At 34.9% G+C, this 26,142-nt stretch overlaps 1 protein-coding gene and 1 long non-coding RNA gene across 6 annotated transcripts; one reads left to right on the top strand and one right to left on the bottom strand.

The window, feature by feature from the left end:
• Positions 1–2,227: 2,227 nt before the first annotated feature.
• Positions 2,228–4,365, bottom strand: LOC120615042 (uncharacterized). The gene is made up of 3 exons (XR_005656182.1): positions 4,241–4,365; positions 3,396–3,438; positions 2,228–3,162 (listed from the first exon to the last, which is right to left on the bottom strand). It is a non-coding gene; the product is annotated as an uncharacterized LOC120615042 (long non-coding RNA).
• Positions 4,366–4,376: 11 nt separating this feature from the next.
• Positions 4,377–26,142, top strand: MTERF1 (mitochondrial transcription termination factor 1). 5 transcript variants are annotated; one of them, XR_005656181.1, is made up of 3 exons: positions 4,377–4,670; positions 4,986–5,042; positions 25,329–26,142. XR_005656181.1 is itself a non-coding variant. In XM_039878131.1 (3 exons), the coding sequence occupies exons 2-3, from the start codon at positions 5,038–5,040 to the stop codon at positions 10,243–10,245; spliced, it is 1,170 nt and encodes a 389-aa protein (XP_039734065.1). In that variant the 5' UTR covers positions 4,377–4,670; positions 4,986–5,037; the 3' UTR covers positions 10,246–11,489. The 5 variants fall into 5 exon arrangements, 4 of the variants coding, with proteins under 4 accessions (XP_039734065.1, XP_039734066.1, XP_039734068.1 ...); XM_039878131.1 differs by lacking the exon at positions 25,329–26,142 and adding an exon at positions 9,081–11,489; XM_039878132.1 differs by lacking the exon at positions 25,329–26,142 and adding an exon at positions 9,081–11,489 and having other exon boundaries at positions 4,377–4,664; positions 4,984–5,042.

Consider the following 26,142-nt stretch of genomic DNA (forward strand, 5'->3'; position numbering starts at 1 on the left):
AAGTGTGGCAAGTAGTATAAACTCAAATACAGTATAAGCCAGGGGTTAGGAGCACAGGTTCTGGAAGCAACAACCCGGGTTGAAATCCTGGTTGCACACACATTAGCTTTATGATCTTTTAAAAGTTACTTAATCCATCTAAGCCTCAGTTTCCTCCTCTGCAAAAGTATGATAATTACTTCATTGGTTGAATAAAAAAAAAAGTTATGTAAGGAATATTTTTTGGGGGGAAAAAAACCCAAAAGGCTATAAATAAAAGGTAAATAGTGGCTACTTCTAAGTATAGATTTACAGGTGACTTTTTGGTTTCTTTTTCTATTTTCTATACAATATTATTCCTATTTTTGTAGTTTCTATAGTGAATTAAAATATTGTTTCTCTCTGAGTGTCAGCAAAGCATTGCAATTACAATCATCACCTCTGGAGCTGGACTTCTCAGGTTCCAATCATTTTAATAGCTGGGTCAGCTTCAGTAAGTTACTTAGCCTCTAATTCGGTTTTCTCATCTGTAAAATGGAGATAATGTTATTTCCATCATAGACTTAAATCAATTAATATAGGTGAAGTGATTAAAATAGTACGTAGCAGTATTATGTGAATGTTTTCAGACATTGTTAATCTTTTACTCTTCTATGTTCTTTCTCTCAAAATTCCTATTCTTCAGATGCCTTTAACTCAAACTAAGTTACAGGTATATGTGAGTAGCACAGGTATATGTGAGTAGCTCATTATAGTTTAATGCAGGTGTTGGCAGACTATGGCCTGTGGCCAGGCAGGCCTTGAGCTTTACATTTTTAAAGGGTTGTAAAAAAGAAAGGAAAAAGAATAATGTGCAATAGAGATAGCATGTGGAGCATAAAGCCTAAAATATTTACTAGATGGCCCTTTATAGAAAAAGTTTGCTGACTGTTTACTTGTTTCCCTGTTCAAATATGTTTATGATTTAAAATCATCATGCTATAAATACCAAGGAATAACCTCTAAAGGTAAAATTTTAAGAAATACTGTAAGAAATTTCAAGAAATACTGTAAATAAGAAGTTTTAAACAAGGAACGTTTTATTCCATATTTGTGATTATTTACTCCCCTGCTATGCTAAGATAAAATTTCTACCAGTGCTAAGGCTGAATGGGATCTTAAATAAACATGGTGTTTCTCTTGGCCAACATCTTTCCTGCTGATGGTGGCAATCTAACTACTATGGGAATGAAGGATCATATCAGTTCTTGAATCAGCAAATTTGCCAGGCAAAGTATCCATTTCCTCACCACAGACCCTTGTGGTACTGAGTGTGGGAGCAGGAAAACTGACTCATGAAGTCTCTCTAGACCCTGATTAGGCACATTGCACAGAAAGTTACCAGGAGTAAAACTTTAAAATCTAAGGTTGTTAAAAAGCAATTTTGAAAAGGGGAGAAAAGAAGCTTGCTTTTTTTGGTTTGTTTGTTTGAAAACAGAAAGAGTGTTAACCTGTGAGCATGGGGTACTGTTTTTCTCTGCCTTAAGCAATTTATAGTCTTTTCATTTGTTATCATATACACACAGAGCAGCTACAGGCAAGAGAGTGGGAGAAGAGACTTGTTCTCCTGAGGTCACTCAGATGAGACTGGTAGGGTGCTGGCAGGTCTGACTAGGAAGTTGACGTGGGGTAGGAGATGCATTTGTCTATTAGAGTCCAGGAGTCTGTGGGTGTTGTTGTATTGGGTGGAAGGTGGGGGGAATGGACGGCCAATTCCTTTCTGACCTCAATTGGGTCTGCTGAGATTCAGACATGAGTGGTCAACCAAGTGGCTATGGCTTTCCAGAAGTCTGTTTGCATAAAAAATTAAGGACAGTTCGTGGGCAGAATGGGTCAGGTAGGCACTTTGGCATAGTTAAAAAAAAAAAAAGCCTTAGTTATAGGAGATCAGAGGTGCTTCTGAATATAGCACAGATTCTGTATTCAAAGTTGACTTTCAGCCTCTCCCCTTAGACTCATGTCTAAGTCCAGTTCTTGAAGGGAGAGGTCCAAAGTCTGGGCTGCAGGCTTTTGGATTAAAAAAAGAGAAGGAGATGCTCCAATACAGACTCGGCAATCTTTTCTTTTCTGAAATACGGTCATTTAAAAATACATATACTATCTAATATCACTGTTGTTTCAGAAAAAAAAAAGAATTTTCAAAGAGATATACTACAATACAAATTTAACTTAAAAAATTGAATTACTTTAGCCTTGATAAAAGCCCAGAAAGATGAAAACTTTACAACAGCTTCTAGCAAAAACTCTCCACCATACTACAACTGCTTCATCACATCTTTTTTCTTCTTTGTTCCTTTATCATCATTTACTCCGTTTCTGGTTTTCTCCCACATACGACACTACCCCCTTCCCCCAGTATTTCCAACTACACCTTCTTTTTCTTAATTACATCAGTTTAGTTAGGTTGTGGGTCAGCTATGACCTTGGGAAGGGGAGATGCAGGGCAGAATGTAAAGGAGCGGAGTTAGTGAGACCTGCTACTGGAAATGAGGTCCAGGAGGGTAGCAGCGTTGTCTTGTTTTCCACTGTATACCCCCACCCTGAAAACAGGGCCTGGAATGTGCCAGGGCTCAATAAATGTTCACTGAATCAATGAATAAAATACAGGCAAGGTAGACACAGATTCTACAGTAACACACCACCAATGACAACAAGGTAGCAGTCGCTGCTCTTATTAGAGGTAATGACGACATTTCACAAATCATTAAACTTTCTTGCAGAAATATGAGAAGGAAAAAATAATTGACAATACAGCATCTTAATCCAACCATTATTATACTTTTGTTGTTATTCTTTTTGGCGTTTTGTAATATGCACTTAAAATATACTTGTAGTCACAAAATTTTGAATAGGCAATATGGAACTTATTTTCAAAAGAACCAATCTCCATACCTACAAGGTATCACTCAGAACAAACTTAGGTGATGTTCCCTGGGTATGTCTGAAATAACCTTTGATAATTTGTGTCAGTACAACAAAGCATGTGATATCAATCAAAGCAGACTTGGGGGTCAAGTAGGTAGGTATAAGACATGCGTTTTCTTGCTGGCTCCCACTCTAAGGGTTTTAATGTCTCCTCTGTAAAAAGAGAATTGGGGTTCCATAATCTCAAAGGTCTTCTTAAAGTCGGAAGTTGAATAATGCCTGAAAAAGATTTTATTGTTCTAGTCTAATTGTAAAGCAGTTTATAGTTAAAATGTTTATATATTTATGTATATAAATTTATATATTTATACATAATGGTAGATATTAACTTGGATATGAGCGCCTGCCATGCAGAAATATATATATTTTAGAAATTTACATAAAGGACCCATTTCTAATTTTTCAGGACTACTTTCTAACTGGAGGAACTACAGTTAAGTAGTTTCACTTACCAGATAGACTTAGTAATTTAAAGTTCTAACGGTAAATCTTCATCTTTAAAACCAACAAAAAGAAAGTTAATTCAAAACAAAGTGACAACAACATATCAGCAAGGAGTAATCTAAGGGCGATTCATTGGTGTGGAAAAAGGATGAAGAAAATTCCAGCATTATGCTCCTACGTAGAGTAAGGTAATTCAGGAAATTCTTTCTTGCAGTGTAATTTAAGATGGACCTTCGCTCCCATTTTCTATTTTCTTAAGGACCACCACTTCCTCCGTTAGATAACTTGGCAGCTGGATAATTATTTCATTAATGTAGGTATAATTTTTCTTTTGGAGGTAACAGAATTGCCTTGAACTGAAGCTTAATCGCCACTGCTACCATCCCCAGGTGAGACTGACGGAACCAGAAAGATTTAAAGCGACGCCCCCCCAAAATGCTTCCGTTGTGGAGGTTGTTTCTGTTAAACTTTAATTGAAATAGCCCAAACCTGTCACAATTTCAAAAGAATCAGAAGTAATCGTGCTGCAAGCAGTTAAATCGAAATATACGTGAACTGCTTTCCCAGCCACACAAGGATTTCCAAGGTAGTTCAGCAAAGAAAAGAATCTGGGACTGTTTACGAGCCTCGGATCGCACGCGATTTCCTGCAATACACACCTAGGTGTTCATCGGCATAGCGTTAGTCACATTAAAAAGCGTAATTGCTCTATCAGGCTGCAAAATTCTGGGATGTAATAACGACTTTCCCACCACGGGTCGCCGGCAGGTAATGGAGCTCGGCAGCCCCTGGCCTCGCCCCGCCCCCTCCCGCCCACCGAAACCCGCCTCAGAGGTCGATTCACAGAGCTCACCACAGTCTCCTGCTGCCCTCTGCTGGCGTCCGTTAGTTTGCTGAGGGAGGCCGCACGGCCGCCAAGTCGCGCAAGGCAGATGACGTCACGCCTGCGCGCTGCCCGTGGCCGGAAGTTAGTCGTCCATTTCCGTCCCTCTGTTCCGCTCCAGACCCAGAGGCGGAAGTAAAGCCATCTCCAGCTCATCGGTACAGTACAGGTTGCTGTTGGTGGCTAGCTGCTACTGTGCTTTTTTTTTTTTTAGAAGCTGGTCTGGGTGACTTTGATGTATAGCGGAGTCCAGTTTTCGCGCAGCTTCTTGCAGAAATGTCATTGTGGGAGGAAGCGGGATGGGAAGAACCCTTGGAATGGAACTTGTGGAATGACCATTGTTTTGAGTTAAGGAAGATTCACCTGGGTTCTAACCCCACGTTTCACCCAGCTAAGACAAGTTAGTAAGGGAACTTGGCGCTTTCCCCGATTTTGTAATTTTACGGATAATGCTTACTTTTTTAATTTGTGGGGTTAAATAAGACTATGTAAAGAATTTAGCTCTGGTTTTACAAATATTCGTTATTCTGCTACCTTTTCTCGTCATACTCAGGCGTGTACTTGCCATTTTCTTCTCAATATCTCTGAGATGGTTATACAAGAAGTAATGCCCTCACGAGAACATTATGCATTGTTGGCTGCGATTGAGCTCTTTATTGTTTTATGAAGTCCTGACTATATTTTGTCCCCCCCCCCATTTTTTTGCCATTTCCAGGGAAGCTGTTTTCCAGTTTTTTCTAGAGGAATTTAAAATCATCTTAAGACAAATGAGGTGAGAATGCATTGTTGTAAAGGTCTCCAAACAGCTTGTTTTGTCAAAAGAAGGCCAACTGGAATGTAATACCCTGAGGCCAGTGATTAACCATTTCCATTAAAAGCCGCTTTTATCAGGTGACGAGCACAGAGCAATGTAAATCCTTTTATTCCTTAGACCTCACAAGTTACAGGTACATAGATTTTCAGTGTGTTTGTTAATTTTGCAATCTTGGTTTTGGTTAATTAAAATGTCAATTTGAGAATGAAGTACATTTTGGAGAATTAATTACTTTTGAAATTTGTAGATGGAGGTAATCAATACTTTTTGCATTGAGGCATTTAAATAATTACCTTCCTAGATGTAATAGGAGTATTTTGGATGGAGATTGGGTGCTAAAAGAGTAAAGTAGCATTGATACTCATCAGGTTTAACTTTTTTTGTGTTGAAAACTGAAAAATAAAAAAGGTAATATGTATTTTCCATTATGTTTTTGAACTCCTAGGCCGTTTTAATTTGTTTTTAATTTCTTGCCCAATTGCAAAATAACACTTTAATTAAGTAATAACTTAATATTTCAGAACCAGTACACAGCTGCCATTAATCGGTCAGAGATAACTTTCATTTTTTTCCCTCTTTATATATTAATGTCCTCACCCTCTTTTATGTAAGCGGTATTACCCTTAACACATCATTGTGCAGTTTGCCACTTAAAATATCTTGGATATCTTTCTATTGTGTTAGATCTGCCTCATTTTTTTTTTTTTAAAGCAGGCTGTATAGTATTATATTGCATAATTACCACAGTTTATCATTCTACTATGAGTGACCATTTGCATTCTTTTTTGCTCTAGCAAATAATATGATTGTCATTCTTTTTTATAATAAATGTATATTCTTGTTTTTTTATTTCCTCTGGATAATTTCCAAGTGGAAATGCTGGGTTAAAGGATGTGATGGAGGGTACCAAATTCTCTTCCAGCAGTGGTATTTGAAAAAATTTTCCCATTTCCTCATATGCTCACCAACAGTTGATCTTAGTTAACATTGTATTTAAGCTTAGTTGAGACTGCTCATAATATTTTTTGGGGGGTCAATTTATTGTGTTTATAGTATTATAATCAGGACCAAATTTTAGTTACCAGTTCTAAATCCAATTGAGCTCTTTTTTTTCCTGTAGAAATAGAATACTTAGTTTTAGATTCCTTAGTAGTAAATTATTATAAAACAAATGATTCATTTTAACAGTACATATTTGTTAAGGTAAAGATTTGTGGGAAGATAGTATTTTAATGGGACCTTATACTGTGGATAGACATCAGGAGGATAGGCCTTTCCGAAAGACATCTTAAGCAAAGGCAGGGAAATAAGGATGGACAAGGATGTTTAGGACCAGAGGTTTGAGAGGCAGTGGTACTTAGTGGTAAAGTTGTATGTAGAATAGAAGCTAACTAGAACGGTCATTGGTACTGTGTGGTAAGGGCTTTGAAGGTCAGTCTAAAGATTTTACTTTCTAGAGAAGAGCTACAGAGATCTTCAATCAGGGACTGAGGAGCATAATTAAATCTTTGGTTTACAAGCACACTACAGAGGCAGTTTTAAGTGAGTGAAGTTAGGTGGCTGTTACAGCCCAGATGAGGGAATAGCACACAGTTGAGAGGCTGGAGTTCAGACATACTGAAGAAGCTTAATCAGCATGTGGCTATGGGGTTGAGGAAAAGAAAGCAGAGCTTTTATATTTTTATCATGAGTGACTTTTAGGTTAGTGATAGTGATTTCATTGATCAGAGGACGTCTAGTTTGGGGACTGGGAAAGATGCTCATTTTGGTCTTGGACGTGTTAATTTGTGTGAAAGATAATTCTATGGAGAATGAATTATATGTAAAAACATAAAATCACCTATGACAGATTCAGGAGAAACCTTCATTTACTACTCTTTTGTTAAGAAATTTGGAGGTATTTTTTCACTTTTAGTCTGTCATGAGTGGAATTTCTTTTGAACTTTATGTGACTTGTTCAGCCTTGTTTGTGATAGTGTAATCTCAAGAGGGTGTGTTGTCTAGAGTAGTAGCATTCAGACTTTTTGATTGTGTACACTCAATAAGAAAGGTTTATACATATGTATATTTGTATATGTAAGTATATTTATCCATTAGTTACGTACATGTTTTACATTACTATTGTATACATTATAAAACACATACAGAAAGTGGAAATTTTAAAAGACTAAGACAAATATAAATTGGAGTTTTACCGTTTTCTTCTTACATCTCATTGGATCATCTTACCATCCCTTTTTGGAAAGACTGGTCTTATCCACAGCTGTCAGTGTTCTATCCCATTATCCAGTAGAGGTCACTCTTGAACGTCTGGAGAAGAGAACAGATTGGTGAGCTGTGCAAGGTCAAGCCCTCATTCTTTTGTTAGAATGAAGATCTTATTTTTAAGCTTCTGAATTCATGCATATTTGGAAAAGTGTATAGTTACAGAGTAGTATGTGATATTATGAAGTAAAGAATAGTGAACATAGGGAAATCTAAAATGTGCTTTTGTTGTTGTTTGATGTTTACCTGGAAAGTGGCCTGCATTTTTGTTTGAATGTTATTTGATTCTATAGTTTGAGAATATTTTTCCAGTTCTTTGAAGATCTGTAGATTACCTGAGCTGCAGGAATGTTTCCGGCCTGTATTCATAATCCAGGTTCTTGTTAAGTTGGAGTAATTAAGAGGATAGACAGAGAGTCTTTTTTGATATCAATCTTAAAAGCGGTATCTCATGCCCAGAGATATCAGTGGTGAGTTGAAACCATCTAGCTCCATTTTCTATTTTATGCTTAATTGGAGAGAAGAAAAGGGAAGTCCTCCTTTAAGTGATAAGAGCCTATTGTAAGTAATAAGTATTCAAGAACTGAGTTTGTCACAGCTGCATAGTCTGAAAAAGAGAAAATATGGTTAAAAAATGTATTGATTAATTCAGACTTCGAGTAGCTTAGTAACAAACCACCCGATAAGTTGAATAACAGAAGACTACTTTTCTATTGCTTTCCTCATTAAATATTTCTTATAAAGAGAAATGCTTGTTTTAGTAGGGACCTATTATTATTATCATATGTAAGTTCATACATTTCACGACTCATTTCTAAATGATCAAGAAAATGAGTTATTGAGGTTTTAGCCACTTGTACAAAGTTTACATGTGAAACGGATGCAGAAATCCCTGGGTTAGTCTTTTGTATGGTGGTGATGGGCTGGAGGAATGAGAAAAGCAACTTTTTAATATTCACGTGCCATCTCGCAGCACAATTCCACATGTGGACTGTTTGGCTTAAATATCCCAGTTAGATCATTTTGAAAATTGGTTTGGATTGTTGGGTTATGACCAAGGGGGGCAATAAAGTAAACTGAATGAGGTGGAGATTGGGATCAGGAGCCGTTGACCAGAGTCTAGTTAAGCTAAGAATTAAGACTCTAATAATAAGTTGGGTTTAAAAAGAGTGCCATAAAACTAAAAAAAAAAAAAAAAAGTTTAAGGTGGAAATTAGGTATTCTGAAGATTTGGTTTTCAGGGCTAGATTTAGACTTTGATAACCAGGATGTGAGAACAGAGGCAAAGAAGTCTGGTATCTATGGGCAGGGGCAAGGCCAAAGATCTGGGAATTTGGAGACAAGGTAGAAATGAAAGCATGAGTTAGTAGGAGTAAGCCAAAGGTTAGGAAACAAGGAAGATAAAGCAGAGATGGAGAGGGACAGCTGGTTTTGGGTAGCCAAGGTAGATAAGGCCAAATAAAAAGAGCAAGATAAAAGTAAGGATAATTCTGGGGCAACGATGATGCTATACTACTTTATGTTAAGAATGTATGGAGCCCCAGGCCCACAGATAATCAGAAGCAGTGATCTAGGGAGTAGTATAGTGGCTGAGTTGTTAGCACAGCATTGGGAGATTTGGAGCTATAGACGTCTTCTTATAGGAATGATTATGATGCTCATAGGATCATAATACAGTCTTTTAGCTATTTAATACATGCATTTGTATAATACATATGTTGTTTTACACAGCATTCCAAAAGGTTGGGGCTACTTGACCATGATGGCACCACGGAACCTTTTGGATATGAGAAGTAACTTTCTCTTTGGTTCAAGATGTTGGATGATCCGATTTTCATCAGAAATCCTCTTCAAATCAGTTTCATTTAGGCTTTTTGGTGTGAAGTGTGGTGATGAAGACAGAGAGCCTTTGGAGAATGAGCTACTTAATAACTTACTTATTATGGGAGTAGATGTTGACATGGCGAAGAAACGACAGCCTGGTGTTTTCAATAGGGTGGGTATTAATGAGCAGGACCTGAAGATGTTCCTTCTGTCCAAAGGAGCCAGCAAAGAAGTGATTGCTAGCATCATATCAAGATATCCACGAGCCATAACACGCACACCTGAAAATCTATCAAAACGGTGGGATCTGTGGAGAAGAATTATGACATCAGACCTTGAAATTGTAAATATTTTGGAACGTTCTCCTGAATCCTTTTTTCGGTCTAATAACAACCTAAACCTAGAGAATAATATAAAGTTCCTCTACTCAGTTGGACTGACCCGTAAATGCCTTTGTCGATTATTGACCAATGCCCCGCGTACCTTTTCCAATAGTCTTGATTTGAATAAACAGATGGTTGAATGTTTGCAAGAAGTCTGTTTATCTTTAGGTCACAGTGATCCCATAGATTTTGTTAGGAAGATAATTTTTAAAAACCCTTTCATTTTAATTCAGAGCACCAAACGGGTCAAAGCTAACATTAAGTTTTTACAGTCAACTCTCAACCTGAACAATGAGGAGCTGCTTGTTCTGATATGTGGCCCAGGAGCTGAAATCCTAGACCTTTCCAATGACTATGCCAAAAGAAACTACGCAAATATCAAAGAGAAGCTCGCTCTTCTTGGGTGTACTGAAAAAGAAGTACAGAAGTTTGTCTTGAGCTATCCAGATGTGATCTTCTTGGGAGAGAAAAAGTTTAATGATAAAATAGATTGCCTTATAGAAGAAAAAATTAGCATTTCAAAAATAATTGAAAATCCACGGATTTTAGATTCAAGCATAAGTACTTTAAAAAGTCGAATCAAAGAATTGGTAAATGCTGGTTATAACTTGAGTACATCAAATATTGCTCTTCTATCTTGGAGTCAAAAAAGATATAAAGCCAAATTGAAAAAGTTAAACACTTGTTAGAACATTGTTCTGGGGAGTTAAAAAAATCCTAAAATGTAGAGAGATCACTTCATTTTGAATTTGGGCCTTTTAAAAAAAGTTTGATTTCTTAACCACGTAATACATATATGATGATCCTTTGTATATTTTAAAAGTTTATAAAACTCATCGTCGGTATGCTCAAGTAAAGTGTTGCCAGGTACCTTTTCTCTAGTTTGCATTAATACAATATCCTATTGTATGATAAAGGCTATGTAAATGGTACTTCCTAAGCACCAAGGCAGAACAATGTGTAAAAAGATAGAAAATACAAAGTAAGCTGCTTTTTTTTTTGGTTTCCATTCAGTTTAAAAAATTGACAGATTTATTTAGATCCATTTCCTTTTATGGTTTTGAATGGCAACCTATTTCTCCTTTTCCTACATATTTAATTATGGTTCATGTTCAAAATAGAATACTAGTAAAAATCTGACAAAACAGGAGTGATTTTTCATCCTACATTCTTTATTTAAACCATTAATATGCCCACCTCCACCCCTTAGGCTCAGTTTAATATAGGAATATCCTGATTTCTTTGAAGACACGGGCAACTGTGGTAGGCAGAATAATGGCCACCCAAAGTTGTCAATGTCATAATTCCTAGAACCTGTGAATGTATTATGTTATGTTACATTGCAAAAAGACTTAGATGCGATTAAAGACCTTGAGATGGAGAGATTACTCGGATTATCTGGGTAGGCCCAGTGTAATCAGAAGTGCCCTTAAAAGTGGAAGAAGGAGGTAAAAGGTCAGACATGATTTGATGTTAGAAGGACTTGACTCACTCTTACTGTCTTTGAAGGAGAAAGGGGCCATGAGCCAAGGAATGCAGGTGGCCTCTACAAAATCGAAAAGACAAGGAAACATTCTCTAGCTCCTTCAGAAGGAAATACAGCCCTGCCAGGGCCTTGAATTAAGCCCAGTGAGACCCATGTCAAACTTCTGACCTACAGAACCCTAAAATAATAAATTTGTGTTGTTTTAAACCTCTGAGTGTGTGATAATTTGTTACAGCAGCAAATAGAATAACAACTAAATAGACTATTAGTTGCATTGTAGGTGAAGTCACAAAATATAGTTCTTTCAGTATCATGTCTGTATTTCTTCCTCGTATAATTACTTTTTTTATCCAACTGTTTTTCTGGAATGGCTTATAAGTTAGTGTTTGTAAAGTCCTCTCAATGTATGGATAAAAAACTAAATATGAGTAATAAAATCTAAAAATATTTTTGTCTAATGAATGCAGTTTAAAGAAATGATAGTTTCTGTATATTTTTATTTTGTTGGCATTTCATCTAATACAAAGAACAAGAAATTTCTAGAGGCATTGACTTAAAAAAAGACAAATCAAATAATGTCTTTCTTGAAGACATTCACAATGTAGCTCTGACAAGCTGAAAAAGAAGAGACAAATTACATGACCTTAAGTACTTTTGTTTTCCAGAGGCATTTGTGGATTTTGAATTAACAATGACGTTCAACCTTTTAAGCCTTATTTCCTATCTGTTGCCTCAAAAAAAGCAGTTCCCACCACTGATAGAAACAAAATGCCTGCTTTTTCAAGGCCATTTGTATGTCAGTGATACTCATAGTTACATCCAAAACGCTATTTGATAGCAAGCATGGCATAATTTAGAAAACTTGGGCTTTAGAGAGATGTTTCTTTAGAGTGATATTTTTGGGTACTATTCCTGACTAGCTCTGTAAATGTTTATAAATGTTTTAAGTTCACTGAACTTGTTTTCTCATCTCTAAGATTAAAAATTGACCTTGTAGAATTGGTCAGATGATATAAGGTCTATAAAGTTTCTTGCACATAGTCACTGTTCAGTGATAGCTGTAATAATTACAGTACTGTTTTTAGAACAGCTTAAACAGCTTTATTAACATATGATTCACATACACAGTTCACCAATTTAAAGTATACAGTTTAATATATATTTTTTATATTTATAGGACTGTGTAATCATCTCCACAATCTAATTTTAAAAAATGTTTGTGCCCCCTAAAAGAAACCTTGTATCCATTAGCAGTCAATCCTCCTCATCCCCTTCCTACTTTCCTAGCCCCAGGCAACCAGTGATCCACTTTCTATGTCTATAAATTTGCCAATTCGGGACATTTAATATAAATGGAATCATACAATATGGGGTCTTTTGTGACTGGCTTCTTTCACTTGGCATAATGTTTTCAAGGTTTATCCATGTAGCACCTGTCAGTATTCCATTCCTTTTTATTGCCAAATAATATTCCATCGTATGGATGCAGTAGTATTATTGGGAGTATATTTTATTGTTATGACTTAAAACATGAAGTATTAATTCTTTCAGCCTTATGAATTGTATAGGAGTATTTTATGAGGAATTGCTTTGGGATCTAACAAGTTTATAAGGAACTTGAGGGAGGTGGGCAGAGGAGATAAAAATTTATTTGACATCAACTGGTTTGGGAAGGGACAGCTTTGTAGAAACAAGTGGATAATGCCTGTCAGGAAATATTAACATGTCATTTTAAGATTCGAGTCTGATTAAGGGAGAATCAATTCCTAAATTTTAAATTATAAAAATTTTAAGTTTTTTCATGATTAAAAATTCATGTTTATAATGGGGAAAAATGGAAATCATTAAAAAAAAACTACATTATCTCCCAGAGATAGATAATATTTTGATGCACTCTTCTTATTTTTCTTTGCAGAATATATCCACATATGGATATAACATGAGTAGATATGTGGCATATATATATATTTAGAGTTCAAACTATTTTATGTTGCTTTTTTAAAAATGTTAATAGGTTGTGAACATATTAAATATTCTTTAGTAATTAATTACAGATTCAAGTATTCACCTGTAACATAGTTTTTAATGATTGTATGAAATTCTGTCATATAGATAAACCATGATTTCTGTAGTCAATCTCTCACCATTAGATAGAGTAAATTTTAGTACATTAGTAATTTTTTTTGAAAATACCACCTAGATTAGTTCAATATTCCACAGTGTTATATGTACTACTACTTTTTCTACCATTGGTGCACTTTATAAGTTAAAATTTTGCTCTGGAAAATACGAATGTTAGGAATACTGCATTTTTCTGTTTTCAAATGTTAGATGTATCTGGAATACTACATTTTTTAATGGAAACCATCTGTACATTCTACGCTACTGGAATAAACTTGAAGATTTTCAAATAACAGAATATAGGACAACATCAAAGGTTAAAGAGAAAAAAATGAATTTCCTCATCATGAACTTAGCAGGAAGGAATGAAAAATGAGTAGTATATATAAAAGTGTTTATTGGGTTATTAAATTAGTCATTTCTCTCCTTAAATCATGTAATTTCTAAGGCTTGAATAGGTACATGATTCTAGAAGCAAATATCAACAATAGGCTTTGTGTGTGTGTGTGTGTGTGTGTGTGTGTGTGTGAAACTCATTATTATTCTCTGTGGACTGTAATGCCCCACACTTCACGCCCAGAAGTATGATCCAGTGGAGATGGAAAAGAGAATCTGTTGATGGCAGAACCCTAGCCACAACTTTAATAACAGGCAGTTGTTACATAGTCCAGGGAGAGCTTGGCACAGGCAAGGTAGTACAGCAGGACTGTATTATTGTTAGATTTGGAGGAAGAAATCATGGCAGAAGCCCAACTGTCCAACATTGGAGAGGGAAGGAATGAGCTGTGACTCATAATGGATCGTCTCCAGAGGGACTAGGTCTTCGGTGAGATTGGCCACCAGGTAACTTGGGAGACAGGTATTCTCAACTAGCTGAGAGGTCTCTGGACTGAGGTCACTTGTTCATTCCTTAGTTTATTCACTGTTGACTGAGGAACCTGGTACAGGACAGAGCTACAGTAGGATCAGAGCTGAGAAGAAGGCACTTAGGGTGAATGTTGTAACCTGGCCACAGTATCTTGCTCATTTTCATATTTCTGGTATTCCTCCAATGACACTTGCCTCTTCACTTTCTTTGGGTCTTTTCAAGATCATTGATGTCTACCCTTTTGCTTTCACACTTTTCTCCTCATTTCACAGAGGTTAATTAAAAGGAAAAAAAATTTTGTTTAGACTTTTGACTAATTTTTGAGTGGAATTTTGTGTAGAGATAGAAGGCATACTGATGGAATTCCATTTTCTGGCTCAGTTTCACCACTAATCAGATGTTTGGAATTTGTTTTCCCTTAATAGCAATATTGTGTGAAGATTAATGAGCTTATGTACACGAACTTTGTGTTGATTATGGAAAGTTTTAATATGATGGTATGATAGTTTTTCCATTTCCATTTTTAATATCCCAGTGGCACCTTCACCAGCTTGCAAGGTACCCTCAATTTATGCCCACCATGATTGTCTTTCTCTTTATTTTACAATGGAAATGAATTCTCAGAGGATACACAATTGTTGTAAAAGCCTTTGAACAATACAAAGAAACAAAGTCCCAGCCAACCTATTTATCATGAAGTTGAGGAAATATCTTTTACTTCTTAGTTCACAAAGAAGTTTATTTAAATCAGGGATGAATGATAATTTTTGAAAAATCCTTTTTAAAATCATCTCTTTTCAATCCATTAATGAATATCAGTTGATTTCTTCATATCACTCTTTGTTTTACTGAAATAAAACCTATACCAAATTTAATTTACTGATATTTTACTTAACATTTTTTATTATTATTCGCAGGGGGGATTGATCTATAGCTTTCCCTTCCACCTTGTTGTGATTGAAGTTTTGGTTGGTAGGTCCCTTGTTTCTAAGTGTAGGGAAATTGCCACTTAGGTTTTGAATCAGGGTTGTGCTAGCCATACAAATTAATTTGGAAGCTTATTGTTTTCCCACAAGCTTTGAAACCATTTGAAAAGGGTGAGAACTATCAATTTCTTAAAGCTAGGCAGAACTTGCCTGTAAAATCATCTGGGCCTGGTGTCTTGTTCAGGACAGATCCTTGAAATCAGTGGAAAGTTGCTCTGAAGGCTTATGTTTTTGGTACATATCAGTATAAAGCTGTCTTTGGTCATAATCAATGCTTTTTGCTTTGAATTATACATTGGTATTAACAGTGTCATGCATTATGTCCATACAAAGATTTATACATGCAACTTCATAACAGCTTGTGAAAACCAAAATCTGAAAGCAACCCCAATGTTCATCAACAAGTGAATAGAGAAATAAATTATGATATATTCATGCAGCGGAATATTCAGCAATACAAAAGAATGAATGATTAATGCATAAAACAACCTGTGTGAATCTCAAAATAATTATGCTGAATGAAAGAAGCCAGACCAAAAAAGAATGCAATCTATGTGATTCCATTAAATAAAATTCTAGAAAATGCTCACTAATCTATAGTTACAGAAAGCAGATCATTCGTTGTCTGGGATGGTAGTGGAGTGGGGTCGGAGTGGCCAAGGAGGAGAGATTACAAGGGGCACAAGGAAAGTGGGGGTGATGTATACATTATCTTCATTACGGTGATGGTTTTGTGAATATGAACATGTCAAAACATATCAAATTGTATATTTTAAATAAGTGCAGTTTAGTATGCTTCAGTTATACCTCAGTAAAGTTGAACAGTCCATTCAACACTGAGTTGAAATGCCTTCTTTATCTGGTACTAAATTTTCACATGGGGTGTGTGTATGTATAGGCCCTCTTCAATTCTCTTCAACAAATGTATTTGACTTTATATTTCTATGTTGATATCAAGAATTAAACAGTATATCTTTTCAGTAGAGGTGTTGGGAGACCTGAGAAGTCACCTGGAAAAAATATTGGTGGTAAACTCTAAGTGGAGCAGTCATGAACCCTGTACCCTCAGCCCCTGCCTTGGCTTAATGACTAGAACTCAGGTTGGGCCATGGTATGTGTTAGACCCTGGCTCTAATACCAGCATCTTTTTGTTCTAGAGGGTTTCTTGCCTGGGACCCACTTGACTGGGACCCTTGGGCTGGAGTTTACCAAGAGAACAGCTGCCTCTGCTTTGTTCCTGCTATTCTACAAGTGCAGGTAAAGTTAGACTTCAGCCTTTTTTCCATGAGAGAACAAAGCCTCTGCTGGAGTCCCACTGGTGTGCTTCTTTGATTAGTAAACTGACTGAATTTACAATCTTGGCAGCCACACACAGACTCCTTTTCTCAAGAAAGTAGGGTGCATGGCCCCAAGTTAGAGGCTTCCTTCCATTCTGTTTTCCTGCAGTTAGGGAGTACTGTTGTCATGTTACACCTTGAATATTAACTAGAGTGTCTATGGCGAAATTAGTGTACTTAGGTCCACACTTTCCCACTGTGCATATTTGTATGTATCTCTCAGACTTGCTCAGCTTCAGAATGCCTAGTTCTGACTGAAGCTATTTGTTTGCATTTTATATAATCGTGATACACATGGCTGAAGCTTGTTGATTTAGCTAAATCTGATAAACTATTCCCAGAATAAAATTTCCCTTTGTGTGATTAATAACTGATAATTAAAATTATATTTTAAAACAAAATTACTTTTAAAATAATTAAAATCAATAACTGATAAAAGAATTAAAATTAGGTCCTAAATTTGGGTCCCACAAGTAATCTCACTGTTTACCTGTGCACAGAACTTAATGAACTGCTGGGGAACTGTATACAGGTTTGGCTATACAGTTTTCTAGTCAGCTATACTTTTTCCTAAGTCTGTAAGTCTGGCTGGTAATTCAAACTAAATAAAGAATCTTTTGAATACCAAAAGAGAGTTGTCAGGGGAACTTTTTATCTGTAGGTTTTATCAGCCTCAAACTGAAAGAAAATAAATTGATACTGTTGTATATATACATATTTTCCTGATAGTTTAATGTCTGTTTAAGAGAATGCAAAAGCTGTTTTCCTTGAATGGTCGTTCATTCCTCTTAAACAAATTCTACTGTTTAATTGTCTCAGTTTGAAATGATATAATTAGGGTGCTTTTAATCTCAATGTTTAAAAATATTATGCAGTGATGTCTTCACACTTACTCAGTTACTACTGCCAGATCCTTTGCTCTTATTTAATTTTTATCTTTAAACTTGTGTGATGTTTGTTATGTGTCTATATACAAAATGCAGTGTAAAGTATTATGGTCTCCAAATCTCTGTAGTTGATCCAATTATTCCTTTGTTAACTTTTTCATTCTTTTGTGGGCTTAAGGAGTTTTTTTTTTTTTTTTAATAAAATTTTTAATGGTGACATCTGAAGTGAGGTAATCAGATTTTGTTGTGAGAATAAATGCTATTTATCAGATAAACACATTATAAACTGTACTTGGTTTCTCTGTTGTTTAGAAGACATTGCAGACAAATACATATACTCTCAGGTCTCCCATGGCATCTAATATAACTGCTTTGATGACCTTGCTCACTTAACTATCTTTGGGTGAACAATTCTAGATTTGAGAATCAATATATAAGGGAGAATGATAAACTTAGAAATAAAAGTAAAATACCTTTAGTATAAAACACCGTTTATACAAAGCATGCCCTAGATGTTGTGGTAGTTACAAAAGAGGTTAAAACCTCTGTGGTTAAGTGATATCATATGTTTATTGTCTGCATTGTGCCTTCATCAATTTGAATTCTGGTTCATACTTTACCTGACATCTGAAGACTTGAAAACAAACTGTGGAGCAGAATTATCGTAAGACAAAGAAGGTACCTTCCCATTACACCCCCACTCTCCTCTTTCCCCCAGCTACTGCCCGCTTAGGTTTTGCTTTGTGCTCCTTGACTTTCTTCCCTGGAGTCAGTGAACAAGGTAATCACCTGTGTAATGGCTTTACCAACTAGGCCCTTGTGAGAACCTAAATTCACCTCCTTCTCCTTTATTTCCCAATCAAATATTTATATAATCACAACAGTCTGAGTCACTGCCAAAATTGAGGCTGTCGGGAGCCTAGAAAAGCTCAATAGTAGCTTTGATAGTTTATTGGTTTTTCTATAAAAATAACATTTTTTCCTGATTGCAAAATATATAATAATACAATGTTGGAAAATATAGAAAAGCACATGCACAAAAAGTATTTTTAATCCCAATACCTCAGAAATAGCAACTGGTAACATTTTGTTATAGAATTTCCCAGTCTTTTTTTCTTATGCATATATATTATATGTGGAAAATATCTCTGTTCTAGCTAAAATTAATTAAATAATTTATTCAACATGTATTTGTTGAATACAGACTATGAACTATTGTGTTTGACACTAGATTATTATATAATTATTTTAAAACTATTTTTTATAAATATGAACATTCTTCCATATCACACACCACTTATGATCTGTTTTTAGATAAATTTGAGACTTGACAATTCTGATCCACTGTGGTTAAGGGAATATGCCATTTAAGAACTATGGGGAAGAGAACTGGCCTCCCAGGAGGGTTCATCAGGTTACCAGGGAATCCCATCTTATTTCTACTTAGCATGACAGAAGTTCCTGGAAAGATTATCAAGGACCGCAAAGAAAAGCAAGAGGAGGACTTGAGGTATAACTTGAGACTCATCTCCAAATCATACATTAAGTTAATATTATGATAAAAAGAATGATTGGCTCTCTTAGCCAGTGTTGGCCTATTTAGAAATAAGAGATAGTAGAATTCTCCTAGATCACATACTTGAATCTGTCCAAAGATGATCTAGAACTGAAGCTTTCTTCTAGTATCAATTTTAATTCTGACATACTCTTCTCTAGGCAATTCTTTAGATTTATTTGCTTTTATCTCTAACTTATTCACCTCTAATTTTTACTCTTAAATATTTTATATGCTGCCCCTAATACAATTTTCTTAACACTGAATCTATACTGGTAGGCTGAGCAAATCTGGCTTCTTCTATTATGGAGTTTACAGTCTGGCAGAGGAAGAGAGACAAATAGTTAAATATACAAATAAATATGTAACTATGAATTGAGAAAAGTGTTTGAAGAAAAATAAAGGACAGAAACCCTTAGATTAAACCCTAATCAGAGAGAAGCTCTTAGGGAACTAATATGTAATCTGAGATGTGAAGGGTGAGAAGGATGTCTCCTTCTTAGCCAAAGGGCTATGCTGAACATTCCAGATACAGGGAACGATTGGTGTGAAGGCCCAGGAGGGTATAAGTTTAGTACATCTTAGGAAATGAAGGATGACAAGTACTGCTGGAGAATAGTGCTTGGTGGAGGGAAGTGACTTTAGATGAGGTGATAGAGATGGACAGGGACATGGAGGCTGGAATCAAAGTATGCAGGGCCTTGAAGTCTATGATAGGATGTTTGGATTTTGAGGACAGTGAGAAACCGTTGAGAGATATAAGCAAGTAAGAAATATAATACATTTGAAAATGATTCATGTAATTTGTGAGAATCAGAATGGGACAATTGAAGAATGACTATCAATAAGACAATTAGAATAGTCTAAGCAAGAAATGATGGTGACTTGAGTTAAGGTGACAATAGATTTGGGAGACATTGATGGATACACTGAATAGCTTCACTGTCCAATAGAAATATAATGTGAGCCACAAATACAAGCCAAATATATATTTAAAATTTTCTCATAACTTAAAAAGTAAAAGGAAATAGGCGAAATTGATTTTTAATAATATATTTTATTTAACCCAATACATCTAAGCACATCACTTTAACACATCATGAATATAAAAATTATTAGTGGGGTATTTGACATTTTCTTTTTGTACTAAGTCTTCAAAATCTGATGTATATTCTATATTTAACACACATGTCAGTTTGGACTAGCCTCATTTCAAATGCTCAGTGGCCACATGTGGCTAATGATAGCTATATATATTGGACAGTGCAGTTGTATAGAATTTGGTGATGAATTTGGTGTGAGGAATTATAGAGAGGGAGGATTCTAGGATAACTTTTTGGTTTCTAGCTTGAGCAATGGGTATGTTGCAGTACCTTTTGAGATGCAACAAATTGGGGAGAAGAAAGGATTTAAGATACAGGACTACAGAATTAAGCTTTGGACATGTTAAAGTTGAGATGTGTGGAGAGATAAGAAAGATGACTGCCAGTGACATCCTGTGGATTGGCTGGCAATGAGTTGGCACTGATGGCTTCTTGTTCCCAAGGTGGGAGAGGCTGCAGTTCATTATCCCATCCCAAAAGTTCTCCACATATTAGGAGGATTGTTGGCACTGGTAGGCACTTTCCTTGAGAACAAGATGCCCCAAATATATAGTTTGTACCCACAAGGTCAACAAAAACTGAGAGCAATAGTGGGAATGGCACGAGGTCACTGTATTGGTGGATATACACATTGTATGTCCAGTCACACTGGCCCAAGCATGCATCTCCACAGGACAGGTAGAGAACAAGGGAACCAAGCAACCTTCGGACCTTCTGCATGTGAGTTAGTTCTATTGTGCCCCAAGTGAGGCTTGCTGGTGTTTATTAAAAGCCCTTTACTGGACAAGATGCTGGTGGGACATCCAAGTTGGCATGTTAGATAAGCCATTTGGATATTTGAGTGGAGTTTGGAGAAGAATTTCTTTTTAAATTGTTTCCAGCTTTATTGGATACAACTGACATATAACATTGTATGATTTTAAGGTGTACAACATGATTGTTTGGTAATATTTATATAATGTGAAATGATTATCAGTAGGGTTAGTTAACTTTCCATCACCTCGCATATATATAATTTTCTTTTGTGATGGGAACATTTAAAATCTATCTTATCAACTTTTAAATATATAATACAGTTTTATTAACTATAGTTACCATTGTGTACATTAGATTCCCAGAATTTACTCATCTCGTAGCCGGAACTTTGTACCCTTTGATTGACATCTCCACATCTCCCCTATCCTCAGCCCCTTGCAACTATCCTTTTACTCTGTTTCTATGAGTTTGCTTTATTTTAGATTCCCCATAAGAGTGATATCATACAGTAATTTGTCTTTCTCTGTCTGGCTTATTTCACTTAGCATAATGTCCTCAAGTTTCATCCATAAATGTCTTCAAGTTTCATCTTGTCATAAGCAACAGAATTTCCTTCTTTCTCATAGCTGTCGAATATTTGGAGGTTGGGTAGAAAAAAACTAGGGATACATAAAGTCATGGAACCTAGGAGAGGAGAATAGGCAGTGGTCAACTGTGGTCGTGCTGAGGTGAGAGGCTGAACAGGAGTTCTTCAGAAGTTTCACTGTTGCCCTCTGATGAAATGCAAGCCTCTGACTTTTAAAGCCCTCCACCAGCTGATTCTCATCATCTGCTTTCCTTACACTTTTTAAAAATTTGTTTTTGTGTTCCTAAACCTGATTTCTTATGCTTTTTCCAACCTCCAGGTCCAGTGTAGTGCTTTTTGTGTTTTTTAACTTTCAATCTTTCCCTCAGATTGTTTCATGTATATATGGAATAAGCACTGCGTGATTTACTATATTGTATACATTTGTTATACTTAGTTGGATGCCTATGTTGATTATATTTTTGATGTTCAAGGATAAGGACTTTGAATTAAGAATTATATCTATTCTATATACATTTAGTGTTTAGTATATACTTCTTTTTACTTCTGGATATAAAATATTAATCTCAATTCATAAGGAGTTTATTAATAATAAATAAATAAGTAATCATAAGAGTTGACAAAATTAGACTAGCAACTTAGTGGCCATGCTATTCTTTGGACCAGTCTACCCAATAGAACTTTCTATGATGATGGAAATTTCTCTGTTTTATTCATTGGCACTAGCCTCATATGGCTATTGAGAACTTGAAATGTGGCTAGTGAGACTGAGGAACTAAATTAAAATTTTTAGAAACAGACTCATAGATACAGAGAACTTATGATTCCTGGATGGGACAGGGCTCCGGGGATTGGGTGAAAAGAGGGAAGGGATTAAGAAATGCAAATTGGTAGTTATGAAATAGTTATGTGAAGTACAGCATAGGGAATTGAGTCAATAATATTGTAGTAACTATGTATAGTGCCAGGTGGGTACTAGACTCCTCAGGGGATCACTTCATAAATTATATAAATGTCAGATATTTGCTATACACTATGCTGTACGCCTGAAACTAATATAAAGTAATATTGAATGTCAACTGTAATTGAAAAATATTTTAATTAAAATTTAAATTTAAATAGCCGCATGTGGCTAGTGGCTACCATATCAGAAAGCTCAGCTTTAGACCATATGTTCTGCTAACAATGCAGAATTTGAGCAAGGTATGATGCCTGGTAACCAGCTACAGATGACAAAGCAAACAGTTGTCTTCTTAAATAAGGGGCAGCCTTTTCCTTAGAGTATTGATCCTTTGAGGCCATCTGGTTCAAACTGAAACCAACATTGATAATATCAAATTTTTCTTATGCTATATTTCATATTGTTTGAATAAGTAATATGAGCTCATGGATTATAGTACTGAAGGTACAAATGGATTTAGAATGCAAAGTAAGTCTCCCCCTCCCTGTGCCCACCTAATTCTTCTTCACAGAGACAATTCTTCCTTTTAGTTTATTGTGGACATTTCAGAGATAGTCAGTGTTTATACAAGACCTATGCGTGTATATATATTCCTATATTATTTAAACCTACATTATAGCATAAAGTATATACTATTGTTTTGCTTTTTTATAGTTTAGGGATCATTCTTGTTAGTAATTGTGTTGCTTCATCTCTTTTTAATGGCTGCATAATAGTCTTTTTTTGGGCGTGTCAAACCTTATTTAACTAGTCTTAATTGATGGACATTAATCTATAGCTATTAACACTCATATAAGAATATCTTTGACATTTTTCATCTGTATAAAATATCTGTAGGACATCTTTTTAGAAATAGAATTGTTGATCAAAAGGTATGTGCATTTAAAATTTTGGTAGATATTGCCAAATTGCCTTCCATTGATATTGAACCAATTACATTTCTACCAATAATGTGTGAGGATGCCTGTTTCTCCTTCACCAACCAGCAGGCTTTTGACTTTTTTGATCATTGTCAGTCTGATAGGTAAAATTGGTATCTCTTAACTTTAATTCGCATTTACTTTATTATGAGTGAGGTTGGACTTCTTTTCATATATTTAAATTCTCACATACTTCTTTTTCTTTAAATTGCCTTTATATGCCTGTTGCTTACTTTTTCTCCAATCAAACTGTTTGTCTTCTTGGAGGAGCTCTTTATGTATTAAGGAAGTTGGCCTTTAGACTGCAATAATGCTGTAATTTTTTCTTTAACTTTTAACTTTTTTAATCATATTATTTTTGCCATGTAGACTATTTTAATTTGTATGTAATCCGATTTATTTTTTCACGCTTTAGAATTACCCATTCTAATATTATAAAATAATTTATTCATGTTTTCTTCTAGTAGTTTTATGATTAAAAATTAAAATTTGATCTATCTCAACACCATTTATTGAATGACCCTTTTTTTTTTTTTCACTGAGAAATGTTTGTTTTTGTATTATATCTCCAGTATCACATTGTTTCCATTTTTCAAGTCTTTTTTTGGGTGTGTGTGTGACCTGCAGTAAGTAGCGTCTCAAAGTTTTTCTTTATATAGCTCTGACATATTTCTAACTAAATTTATTAATAGGCACTTAATCTTATTCTTTTGTAAATGAGATCTTATATTCCATTATATTTTGTAACTGGTTGTTGTTTGTATACTGGAAGGCTACTTATTTATTTTTCATTTTACCTAAAATTTTTTTTATCAATTCTTTTCTCTAATTATTGTGTCAGATGATAGTTCCACAACAATGTTAAATAATCATGCTGATAATTGGCATTCTTTTTCTTTAATAGAAATATACCTGGTGTTTCTCAATTAAGCATGATGCATGATTTTATAAAATTGTGTAAAGCAAGTATCTATCCCTATTATATTAAGAATTCTTTAATTAAACTGAAGAATAGATGTGAATTTTATCAAATGCCACTTTTTATCTATGGAGATTATTATTTTTTTATCTTATTAATATGATGGATTATATTAACACATTTGCTAATAAAGAATATAAAATTAGCTAGTCAGACTGTATTTTTGTGTTGTTTAATTCCATTTGGTAATAATTTAATTATGATTCGTGAATAGATATTTATAATTATACTAATCTGTAGTTTTGTGCGATATATATTGGGTTTTGGTATTGATGTTTTGCTGGCTTCATTAAAAGAAAAAAAAGTACAGGTAATTTCCTTATTTTTCTATTGCCTGAGGTAGTTTAAATAGCATTTGGAAACATTTTTATTATGAAAAATTTAAACATATATGAGAATAGGTAAAATAGTATAATGAAACCCCATGTGCCTATCACCTAATTTCAGTAGTTATAAATTCCTGACCAAGCGTGTTTCATCTATATACTCTCTCACTATCTATTTATCCTTTCATATTATTTTGAAGTAAATCTCAGACATTATATTTTTCATGCACACATATTTCACATGTCTTCACAAGCAATTAAAATACATATTACACACACACACACACAACCATAATACCTTAAATAGTATTTTAATTATCTTAATTGTTTTACCCATGAAACTACCTGGGCTTGATGAGTTTTGATGGGGGTAGATCTCTGACAACATTTCTTCACTGATAATTGGTTTATTTAGGTTTTCTATCTTTACTGAATTCAATTTTGATAATGCTATATTTTTATAAAGAATTGTATTTTCCTGAATTTGAGCAAAGGAGTCTATTGTTCTTTCAATAGCTTCTAATTTTGTGGTTATTTATATAACCACAATTCTTATATTAGAACTATATTCTTATAAAAATATAGTTCTGCTTTCCCCAATTTTTTTCATTAAAATCACAAATGTTTTATCTAATGTATTTATTTTTCTTAAAGAATTGACATTTAAAAACTATGTTCTGCCATTTTTTTCATTTTCTATTTAATATTTTCTTCCTGTTATCTTCCTTTTGTTTTCTTTATGTTTATTTTATTGTCCTTTTCTAAAATCTTAAGTTGAATGCTTAATTCATTTATTTTTTCTTTTTGATCATTAATATAAATTTCTAAGACTGTGTATTCTTCTGAACACTCCTTTAACTACATCTCTTAGGTTCTGATATATATTGTTTTTATTTTGCAGATCTTTGTCAAGAATGGTGAAAGATCTGAGATTTTATCCTATTTGCAAGGTGATAAGGTAGACTACCAGTTTTATGGATGCTGGCAGAAGACATGAGACTCCTGGGCCAGAGACAAAGGACCATTTATCACAAACAGCAATAACAGCAGTCCAAGAATTAGCATTTATGCCACTTTCCCCAGGGCAGCGTGAAGAGGGCCACGTGAGTTTTATTACAGGAAAGCAACCCTGAGCTTAGTAGATTTGAAACTTATCATGGCCAGTAAGCTTGCCTGTCTTTTGAAGCTCCAGAGAGAGACAATATCTCTATAAAACATCCTTGGAAAGATAGTCCAGAGCAAAAGAAGTTAGTGCCTTTGCTTGTAAGGTGTATATAAATTTGAGAGACCCATGGGGAATTATTTCTCAACAATATCCACCCCTTGTTTCTATATTATCTTGGCTTCTGGTGATTTTCCCCTCGAATATGCCACTCTATTAGCCACTCTGATTAATCTGAACAACAAATATTTGAACCAAATTCATTAACTTTGTCTTATACAAACTTATACATATCAACAGGACTCTCAGCAGCAGATGAGGTAAACTGTACCATTAACCTCAACCTTGCCCCTCCAACTTCTGAATTGAACCAGCTGAACAACTCTCATAAACCCATCAGGTCAACCTTAGAAAATTAGGTGGATTTACTAAGCATTAGAAAAATGCAAATCAAAACTACAATGAGATATCACCTCACACTCATTAGGATGGCCGCTATTAAACAAACAAACAAAATAACAAGTGTTGGTGAGGATGTGGAGAAATTGGAACA

This window comes from Pteropus medius, unplaced genomic scaffold, assembly GCF_902729225.1.
Source record: "Pteropus medius unplaced genomic scaffold, Ma_sr-lr_union100, whole genome shotgun sequence".
Classification (NCBI taxonomy): Eukaryota; Metazoa; Chordata; class Mammalia; order Chiroptera; family Pteropodidae; genus Pteropus; species Pteropus medius.